Here is an 11598-nt window from a genome sequence, read left to right as displayed (position 1 = left end):
TGTTTCACATGTTAGTAAGAGTTCATGATTCCTAGTTAGAACCTGACTTTCACATATGAGGGGACGTGCAGCATTATAACTTTGACCATTTTTGTTGAAGGAAGCGAAAACCACTGAAAATCCTCTGGCCTTTCTGTAAGACAAATAAACTAGTTAAGATAGAATAACTTTATTTTCTTGTTTTTTAAAATTGCAAAAGTGTTTTATTTCGATGAAGTTAATAAAAACGAATGGATTGTACTTATATAATTAAATAATTGTGTAAATAATATATACCAATAAGTAAGTAAGTAAGCCTATTTATAAGGAACTATTGCCATAGTCCATGAAGGATATTTTGAAGAAAACATTTTTAAACGGCAAAATGGTGAACAAATGTGGATCTTTCAACATGTCGTCTACCTGACCATTTGAAAACATCTGTCTGACAATAAAGCAGTGTTTTGTTATTGTATCTAACATTCTCTCACACTGAGTCAGGGTGTAATGCAGACCTCACAGTTGTCGTCCACTGACACAAGTGCATGTAAGACGAGTGACTGACCAGAGGGCGAGTCTATAGCCCCATCTGCTGGTGACAATTATCACCAGCATTGATGTGTTTGAAATAATACGTTTTAAAATGTTTCAAAAACATTATTTCAAATGTTGAAGTCTTCCACTCTAAGATGCAGTATGCCTCTCAGCATGACTTTATTTAATATGTATAAGTTATTACTTTATAAAGTTCTCCCGCGTCTGAAATCTTAACAAACAAGAGGTTACGAGAGCGTAGTCGGAGTCCTCGACGCAATGATGGCCTCACTCCTCCTCCAGTCAGCTGTAATCACACCCCTCTTTGTTTATACAACGAGTCTCTGTAGGTTAAGACTTCCAGGGTTGAGGATGCGTTGTGACCAGTGTCGAGAAAGATCTTATTTTATTTTGATTTATTTTTTATTTTTTATGAAAAATTGCTGTTCTTTCTGTGGAAAAAAACCTATTAGACTGTTTGGGGGCAGGAGTGGAGCAAAAAGATGATGATATTGTAAATGTTAATCTTTGTATCCTTTGTCTTTGTTGTCTTTTCTTTGATCTTGTTCTTTATCTTTAGACTTATATTGTGTCATCTTGCACTTTCTTTTTATAGAGACTTTGTTCGTGTTGTGTATTGCTGTGTGCTGGCTGGAAAAACGATTTCCCGAAGGAGATCAATCAATCAATCAATCAATCCATCCATCCATCCATCCATCCATCCATCCATCCATCCATCCATCTATATAATCAAAGTTATAAATGGGCTATTATTACATCTGTTTTAAAATTAAACATGTATCATATCAGAAACAATATATTGTCAGTATTGTACAAAACTAAGTAAAAACTAAAACAGGAATTGTATGTGTTTTTGTGGATTAAAGTACAGAGTAAATAAGATAAATATTAAGTAAATAGTATGAATCAAATACAATAAGATTAGCGAGTCGTACATTGGAGTGGGCGTATAAAAATTTAAAATGATTATAGAAAGAGTCGCGGCTACATTGTCGAGTGTGTCAACTACATGATGCTGTAGCTTCACCTGCTGCTCTTTGTTTTGATTATGTAAGTGGTTGTGCGCCACTGGTGGCTGGTGAGGCCAGGTTGCTTTTCTGTGATACAAGAACACCTATTTACAGTGTGTTTTAGGATATTTGTGCCTGTAAACCTCTGTAGATAACTAGCAACCTACCGGACAAAGATGAACGAAGAGAGTGAGACGTTCACAGACATCAGAATGAACGTGTTCACTACTAAGTGCACTACTTTCAGTTCACATTTGTCTAATATGCGAACTAGTTCATGAACTATCGTCCAATGAACTCACTTGTACAACACTGGCGGAGATAGACGAAATGTTTGACCAATCACAGCAGAGTGGGTGTGGTTATGGTAAAGAAAAAGAAGATTTAATCTCCAGAAAAATTAAATGTTTTCAGTGGACGGGACTAAAGTATATTTTCAACTTTCTATATTTATAAGAGTTTTGTTCAAAGAGACTCATACTGATGAGTACAATAGAGGTCCAAGATATATTAAACAGACCCTTAAATCAACACATTAGTTGCCCTTTAAGAGACACATCTGATCAGGTACATTCTCTTGTTATGTGTAGTAATTATTGTTGTATTGTGAACAGAGAACAATTCACACATTTATAAATACATAGAAAAATAAATGGTTTTGCTTTGCTCCAGCTCTTTAGCTTATGCCCACTCTTCACAATCCTCAATCCAGCCCACCAACGTATTATTGTGGCCCACTCTACATTTCAATACCAATAGTTGTTGTTTAATAGAAAAAGAAGCAAACTTTTGTTCCTTTTGAAATTGCTTTAATTCAGATATTTGTGTAAATCGACCCAGTGAGTGAGGGGAAATGCCTCCCTGGTATGGTGAAGGCACTCTTGTGAATTAGGGGGTCATATGACGCAGGTATACGAGTATGTGAGCAGGGCTTGAGGAACTGTTTCCTGTTATAGACCTCTTGACAGGAAGACCCTCACAATATGGAGATAATCTTGTCTGGACAGTTGCAGGATGCAGGACAGTATTTCTTCACCCACTCATGGTCACATCCTAATTCCATCTTCCTGGCAGGACAGCTGAGGTAGGCATCAACGTCTTCACAGATGTCTTCTGGACCTGAAGAGGTACAGGGATGATGACACTTTCACACGGACAAGTTAAGAAACTTCTACACTTACTGCAGAGCCCATCCACAGGCTCACTTTGACAGTCAGCGCCAGATTCTCCATCATTGTATGGAGGATAACCTCTCACATTTCCACTGCTCATGAACATTGAATCAGCTCAGTAAAAAATATATATTCTTAAACCTTATTACTTACGCTCTGTAATAATGGCAGCCGTATAAGTAGGTACTTTTTGGGCAGAGTTTCACTCCACAGCCAACCTGGTAGGACGAGTACCACACCACCTATGCAAAGATATGTTCACTCGTTAGCCTATAACTGTGGGAGGAAACCGGAGTGGAAAACATCACCTGTGTGTAGTGACCGATGGCGTTTCCATTCTTGGATCCCTTTGGATATGTGTAGTCTTTCTCCTCGTCGTGCCAGGCGGTGATGACTTCAGTCCAGGATACAGGGCTAGCACGCGTGTAGAAAAGGTTCTCCCCGAGTTCATACCCTGCTCACCACACACCGTTGACTTTTCACCCTCAGTCGTCAAACAAGAGAAGTCAGTGTCACCTTCCAACATGCGGGTGGTCGGGTCTCCATGAGCCAGGATGCAGTTGTCCACCCAGGCCTGAGCTGTGCGACCCAACTCTTCATTGTACTCCTGAAAAAGCAGCAAAAGACATCAAAACATAACTGGTTCAAAATAGCTAAGAGAGAAATGAACGACCTGAGAAGTCAAACCTGTCACTAGACTTACCATCATCACCATGTTAGTGGCGCTAGGGGTCACTGCCCTCCTGAAGGAGTTGTGCACGTCCACAATCTCATCCTTTTCTGTGCAAATGTCTACACACATACACACACACAATATCAATATCTCATCATCTTAGGGAGACTGGCGGTCGTCATGGATACAGAGTAAACTGAAGAGACTCACCTTCCTGAAGACATCGTGCAGTGGTGAATGCAAGAAAGTCAAAGTTATTATTCTTCATCAATCAGATTCATTTTCTCAATGTATATATTCCAGTTAAGATGTAAACAACATTTAGTGAAAGTTCAATCATATTTTAATCATGTGTAAATAAACTTAACTCACCTCAACACAGACAGAAGACACTTGATGCAGGCACCATACTACCAGCAGGACTCTGAACATTCTTCCAAGTAAAGAATTTGATAATAAATGTGGCAGAAGACAGAGGAACTCCTGACGCTGTCGTCTCTGCAGCTCAGAGAACCTCAGCTGGAGACGAAGCAGCACGAGTGGACCTATAAGGTGGAACCCTAGACTGGGCGTCCACAGCTGAGTCGCAGGTAAACAAGAGAAACAGCTTTGATTGATGACGACTGTATTGTGTTTGTGTGTGGACAGATTACAACGAGACGGCGCACCCGGATACATAAACATGTGGAATCATCTCCAGGAGATGTTACCTGAACAACCTTGATGAACTATCCCTTAATGTATATATTTATATTTCCATTAATTATTGATTCATTTATTTTATTAAAGGTGTTCCATATATAGATTATCAACAAAAATGTATTTTTGATCAATTAGAATGAAAAAATATTTTGAAACTTTGTCAGACATAAAAAAAAAAAAGACAATTATGTTTTTTAAAGCATGTTTTATCGTTATTAACTTAACTAGTTTAACTCAAATATGTTAACGAAACATTTTCCCTTCAATATTTAACAAATATATTTGTTGTTTATTTATTTTTATTATATATTTTTTTTATACCTTGGTCGAAATGTCTATTAAAGTAGAGGAAGTTGTATTTAACCGTAATTTATTTTTTTTAAAAAGTATTAAAGATAAAATGGTATATATAGAGAGAGATTGTGATAGATCATCTTGAATTAAATGCCAATTTTGTAATTTATTTACCCCTTTTTTTGTTCATATAGTTTATTTATTTAGTGAGACATGACAACATGTGAATATTAAATCATTATTAAATTATATATGTCCTTACATTAACTTCAATTGCTCCTGTAATTTATCATGATAAACTATACATCTGTATTTACTTTATTTAACAAAGTTTACTCTGAGCTTTCCTTTGTTTGCTTCTTTACCTCCAGTCACAAGTCAATCTTACCTCCCACACCTTTCCTCACTTGACCTGCTTCAAAACATTTTTATTGTCATGTTCCACTTCATGGTGCTACGCCCTCTCACCGAGCTTCACTATCGTTTAATTTTTGAGGTCATGCCTCGTTTCTGAGAAAGCGTAATGAACTCGCCACCCAGCATGGGTGCAGACCTCTTGCCCATATAGATGGAGGCGAGGAACGTCAGCGGTTGGCTGATATCCCACAAGCCGCACTCCATCCTTTTCATCTCAGCAGAAAGCTCCTGTCAGTGTGTGAAAAGATAAGTGGTCAACAATGACATGTAAAAGCATTGACGTTTTCATCTGCACACGCATTATGTCTTGCGTGTTTGCGTTCCAATCATGTGCTTTCAGGTTGAGTGGCCTGCCGAGAATTTTCCGCCAACCTTCACAGTGCAGTGGGAATTTTTTCGAGGCCAGGAGAGTTAAGCCGCGTCGTCCCTCAGTCGGGCAGGATGCAGCTCAGCAGGTGTCGGTCCAGCTGAGTTCTTTGGCGTCAGGAGGTCTCGTACGTGGGCTTCGTCTGGTTCGTAGTCACGGCAGAAGAAAGCAGCAGAATTTGGGTGAGCAAGCTCTGTGCGTCTGTACAACGGTCTTCCCCCCTTCCATCCCCCTTCACTAAAATACTTTTTATGGCAATAAAATACATGGAATGGATGATTTATTTTTGTTACGATAGTGTACCGGCAGCAGAACAAAATGCTTTGTTGGGAGAGTAATTTACTCCAATACTTGGCTTGAGGCCTTAGCTGCTAATGCTAACTTGTGAAAGAGTGCTTCAAACACCTCAATCCCTTTCTTTCATAGCGGGCTCTGTCTACACAGATGAGGGACAGACCCTGATCTCTGTCTTTTATTGCCAAGTAAAGGAAAGATGTCGGTGGGACCAGTTAAATCAGCTGTGTTTACATTCAGTTCTATGTTGACATCTGTGCCAGTCCAACGAATTTCCTAAGCTGATGGGGTGAAAATATGGAAGCGGATCAGGCAGACATTGGAGGATTCGGGTTCCGGGTTGGCGTCCCTTTTTTTTGGTGCCAGAGGGCCATGGAATGGATGTGTCATGGCGCCATTACAGGCCAAGATTTTTCGCCATCCTGGGATAAGACGGGCTCTCGAAACTGCCGCCCTTGCAGATGGGACATGTGTGACGGTCTGGTCTCAGGATCTCCAGCGAGCCGGGAAAAAGTGTTATATGACGCTTTATGTGCGCTCGATTTCTTTGAAGCTTGCATTGTTTACACACGACATCAGCTTGCACAACAACCTCCATGTGTTCAGTTTTTGTTTTTTTTTAGGTGGTAAAGACTAACTTGTCTGAGAAAAAAGTTTTGTCGTTCCAAATGGCAGTTGTAAGTAAGTAAGTAGGTAAGTAAGTAATGTTTATTTCTAGAGCGCCCAGGGTCACAAAGCGCTTAAAAATCAAAACAATACACGGTTAAAATATATACTCAAAAGATCAAGGCAGATAGTCCCAGTTAGTTAAGGAAAAGCCTGCACAAATAAGAATGTTTTAGGATGTTTCTGAGTCAGTAGATCCATCAAGTGCAAAGAGAGAGGAAGATTGTTCCAAAGCTTAGGAGCAACAGCCTTTTCTCCTCTGGTCCTGAACCGTGTGCGAGGAACCATCAGTAGATTCTGATCCACAGACCTCAGAGCCCGAGCTGGGGTGTAAGGCTGGATCAGATCACTGATGTTAGGAGGAGCCTGACCATGAATAGCTCTGAAAGTAAGAACCAACATTTTAAAGTTGATCCTGAAAGAAACTGGAAGCCAGTGAAGAGTTTTAAGGACCGGAGAGATGTGAGTTCTTCTACTTGAGCGGGTCAGAATTCTCGCTGCAGAGTTCTGAATCAACTGCAGACGAGACAGATCCTTCTTGTTAAGATAAATAAACTGTTACAATAGTCCAGACGAGAAGAAACAAACGCATGGATTACAAGCTCCAGATCATGTTCCGACAACATTTTCCTAAGTTTAGAGATTTTTCTCAGTTGAAGGAAACAGTTTCTGGTCAGTTTTCTGCAGTGTCGAACAAGAGACATGTCTTTATCAAATACAACACCCAGGTTTCTCAGGCTCAGTTTGACAGACTGACCTAAGTCACCCAAGTACTGACTCAACCCTGGAACCTTATCATCAGGAGCAATCACCAGAGTTTCAGTTTTGTCCACATTTAGCTGTAAAGTGTTTTCACTCAGCCATTATTTGATTTCTAGCAAACAATTGACTAAGCTGTTCAGCCTTTGGGGCTCAGTTGGATCAAAAGAGCAGTAGAGCTGGATGTCATCAGCAAAAATGTGATAAGAAACATCTGGAAATCTCTGAATGATTTTACCGAGGGGAATCAAGTACAGCAAAAACAATAAAGGACCCAGAACAGAACCTTGAGGGACTCCACACAACAGATCTGCCGATTCAGACCTCATTTGATTGGCAGATACACTAAAACTGCGCCCAGAAAGGTAAGATGAGAACCATTCTAACACAGACCCAGACAGTCCCACTTCATCCCTCAGTCTTCTCAGCAGGATCTGGTGATCAACTGTGTCAAAGGCTGAGGACAGATCCAAGAGAACCAGAACAGTGAATTTACCAGAGTCAGCCGACATCATGATGTCACTGGACACTTTCAATAAAGCTGTCTCCGTAGAGTGATGTTTACGGAAGCCAGACTGAAACTTCTCATGGATGTCGCTCTGATCCAGGAACAAAGACAGCTGCTCAGACACCACCTTCTCCAAGATCTTGGACAAGAAAGGGAGCTTAGAAATAGGCCTGAAATTACTGAGGTCAGTTGGGTCTAAGCCTGGTTTTTTGAGCAGAGGCTCCACAATGGCATGTTTAAATGCATTGGGAAAAACCCCTGTGGAAAGGGAGAGGTTCACCATATTGGTAACCCAGGGGCCAATTACATCAAATACTTTGATAAAAAGCCTACAAGGAAGGACGTCATCTGAGCAAGAGGAGGGTTTCATCTTGTTCACTAGTGCCGCAATATCACCCAAAGATACAGCAGTGAAGGAGGACCAAGAGGAGGAGAGGGGCTCAGAGACAGTAGGGGTTCCAAACAAAGGGGGAGAGATTTTCTCTTTGATCAATTTAATTTTGTCAATGAAAAATCTCAACAATGCATTGCTGTCAGCTTCACAGAAGACAGGCGTGATTTGAGCAGCAGGAGACACGAGAGAATTAATCGTGTCAAACAAAACTTTGGGGTTTTTCCTATTTGCTGCTACCAGTTTTCTGATGTAATCAGATCTAGCAGTTTCTACCATCTCATTGTAAGAAGTCATCAGATCCCTGAGGTGAAGTCTATGCACCTCAAGTTTAGTGGACTTCCAGAGACGCTCAGTCTTTCGACAAAGTCTCTTCAGACTCAGGAGATCTTCATTTGTCCAAGGGCACCGTTTTTTCTGAATTTTCAAGTTCGATTTAACAGGTGCCACTTGATCCAGTATTTCAACACAATGATCAGTGTAACAGTGAATCAAACTGTCCACATCTGGACAGTCATCAAAGGAAAGACGGTCAAACATAGCAGAAAAACTGTCTGCAGTATCGGCTGAGATGACACGCCTCTGAGACCTAACTTTCAAAGGCTTAGTTCAGGGATGAAGTCCAGGTTAAACAAGACAAGAGAATGATCACTCAGATGGACATCATGTACAGATACATTAGAAATGTCCAGGCCAAGAGTAAAAACTAAGTCTAAAATGTGGCCTTTTTGATGAGTGGGTTCAGAAACATGTTGCTCAAAATTAAAGGCTTCTGTTAAAGTTAAAAGTTCTTTAGCAGAACAAGATGTGACGTCATCAACATGAAGATTAAAGTCTCCAAGAATAAGAACAGATTCCATCTGAATAATGGAAGATAAGAAGTCACTAAAGTCTTTCAAGAACACCGCCGCAGGACCAGGCGGGCGGTAGATTGACACACAATAGAAAGGTCTTGTAGAACCAACCAAGATCATCTGAGATTCAAAAGAAGTGAATTCCTGTGTCTGAATCACTTTGCAAGAACAACTCTCCCTAAAAACAGTAGCAAGACCTCCTCCACGACCAGAGAGGCGAGGCTTCCCCAGGACAGCGCTCCCTACCGGACAGAGTTCGTTCAGATGAATAAACTCTTCCTCTCTCTGCCAAGTCTCAGAAAGACATAATAAATCCAAATTAACTCTTGTGAAAAGATCATTAAGAATAAAGGATTTATTAGTAATGGAGCGAACATTAAGAAGTCCCACATTCAGCACCGATGACGTCACTGACGACGCCGTGTCACTGACAGGAATAGAAGTATACAGAGAGAGAGAGAGCTCCTCCAACAATCTAAATTTGTGGAAGCATAACTAATAGGGCTGGTTCAGGCAGTGCCCGAGTCAGTCCTAACTATAGGCTTTATCAAAAAAGTAAAGTTCTAATATAACTCTTAAACATGGAGAGTGTGTTTGCCCTCTGAAATGAAACAGGTAGTTGGTTCCACAGCAGAGGGGCTTGGAAACTGAAGGCCCTGGCTCCATACCTAGAGATTTGTGGTATAACTAATATATCTGAGTTTAAGGATCCTAGCATCTTAGGAGGTTGATATGTTTGGATTAGACCTGTGATATATGTTGGTGCTAGACCATGTAAAGCTGTGTAGGTTAAAAGAAGGATTTTAAATTGTATCTAAATTCTATCAGAAGCACATGTAAATAGGACAGCACAAGAGAAAAGTGATGGCGCCTCTTAGCCTTAGTCAGTACATGAGTTGCAGAGTTCTGAGTGAGCTGGAGAGTTCTGGGAGACTTTTTTGATCATCCTTTTAGAAGAGAGTTACAGTAGTCCAGCCAGGGGGTGACCAGCTCTGACACACCCCCAATCTTAGGTTGGTTGCTAAAAGTGTGTTTTCCTTTTTGCATGGGACGAGTGTTACTCTGGACCCGGGTGTTCTTTATTTGTCCGGGAATGCCAACGCCGTGTCCACAAGAAGGCAGTATGACTCTAAAGGTTTTTCTTAATCTCTTTGCTGGTGTGTGAAAAGGTGTCTAGACTCTAGATCGTGTTTTGTCTCCTCTGTATTTGTCTTTCTTCATTCCTAGCTTGTTAAGGCCTTAAGTATGGTGTATACGTATATAATATTTTTTATCTAACAGCGCCCGAGTCCCTTTGGCTTGTCTCCCCCAGTTGGGAGTTGGCATCCTAGTAGGTCCTAGTCGGACGACAAAAGAGATGGGTTCACGCGTTCATTCTGGAGTCGCAGTCTGGCTCAATGGTCAATCTGATTGGTCGAGTCCTAGGTTTAGCTAGCGAATCAGCGCAGGACAGTGAAACGGAAGTGACAATTGTTAACAATAGATAAGCAGCAAAACTTTACACCAATTTTATCATGTGAATGAAGCAGCTCGAGACGTGGTAATCTGGTCCTTTCACATGCATCCAGCGTACATCATCATAACGTTCAAACACATCTCATCACTCCTGCTCCATGTACTAATTCATTTTCGTTAATGTCTTGAATTGTTGTCAATTTCACATGCAACCGTTCATGTGAGTCACCTTCCCCCTCATCTCAACATTTGTACATTCCATTATCGCTTTGTCTGATTCTAAGATGGTCATTTTGTGCTAATGTTACAGAAGGACAATATTGTTGACATGACTTTAATGATCATTCTAGATAATCACAATTCTTTCCCTATATCTGGCTCGACACAGAAAAGCCCCTCCGAGCTACCGCTGTGAGATCCAGGACTTCACCCACTTAATGCGTTTTTTATTCGACGTCTTTCTTTCACAACAAGAAGACCAAGGGCTGACAATGCCAGTCGCTTCATATTCGTGTCGTTATCCATCGTATTTTTATTCTATCTTACGTTCAGTGGGTGAAAACACCGACCATTCTCGACTAGTCTCATAGCATTTTCCCATATTTAATGTTATCTGTCAAGTTTTTTCTCCTGTAGCCCCGATTTCAGTAAAAGAACAAGTAAGCTTGTGCGCTCTCACTTTTCTTCCTTGGAGTCGCCTATACAGCATTTTGTCCAAAGGTTATCATCTTCTACTCCCAGGCGACAATCCTCCACCAGCTGCCATACTTTTTTCGTGTCCAGTGAGGGTTCTAGCAAGTTGTTGCCGCAGGTGACGGTGTTCAGATGCTTTTATGCGTTACTTATCTGTTGCGATGAATGATGACTGGCTGAGGGGGTCTCTCCATGGAGGTTCTCACAGGGAGAGATCTGCTTTTATTTTCAGGTCTAACAGGGGCACATTATTCTTCTTCTGATGGTCTGATGGCTCACTCCACCGGCATTGTGGCTGCTTCAGTTGCAATCCTGTGGGTTGTCGCAGCAGAAGACATTGGCACAGTTCTTATTGGCCAGGGAGTACCTCATCGACATGGCAACAGGATCAGTAGCCCACATTGCCTTGGGTGCTGTCCCTGCCTCCCCAGGCCTGCAGTTGACTTGTGTCCTTGAACTACGACAAATCCCCCCGACCACCTCAGCCGAACCAGCTCTGGCTTTCTGTTGTGGTGGGTGACTGTAAGTAAGTAGGTAAGTAATTTTTATTTGTATAGCGCTTTTCCAGACTGTATTTCAGATGCTCTTATGCTTTACTGATCTAATACGATGGATGTCCACTAGGTAAGGCCTTCTCCCCCCCAGAGATTCCCACAGGCTTTCATTTTTCAGGCCTACCAGCGGCAAGTGTTTTTTTGCCCCCAGATGGTTTGAGGGCTCACGCCGCATTAATGGTGAAGACAAAGCGCTCTAACAACGTTGCCCAGCTTCCCGCCCTTTCTTAGCTGAGTCTCAATAGGAGAAAGTGT

The 11598-nt window shown here is 41.3% G+C and overlaps 1 protein-coding gene across 1 annotated transcript; it reads right to left on the bottom strand.

The window, feature by feature from the left end:
• Positions 1-2520: 2520 nt before the first annotated feature.
• Positions 2521-5006, bottom strand: LOC148062104 (cysteine-rich venom protein ophanin). Its single transcript, XM_087779066.1, has 6 exons — positions 4919-5006; positions 3420-3508; positions 3233-3323; positions 3025-3170; positions 2904-2958; positions 2521-2663 (listed from the first exon to the last, which is right to left on the bottom strand). The coding sequence occupies exons 1-6, from the start codon at positions 5004-5006 to the stop codon at positions 2521-2523; spliced, it is 612 nt and encodes a 203-aa protein (XP_087635192.1).
• Positions 5007-11598: the final 6592 nt, after the last annotated feature.

The sequence above is a fragment of the Callionymus lyra genome, chromosome 17 (assembly GCF_982586985.1).
Source record: "Callionymus lyra chromosome 17, fCalLyr1.hap1.1, whole genome shotgun sequence".
Lineage (NCBI taxonomy): Eukaryota > Metazoa > Chordata > Actinopteri > Syngnathiformes > Callionymidae > Callionymus > Callionymus lyra.
This window is presented reverse-complemented; position numbering and strand designations above follow the sequence as displayed.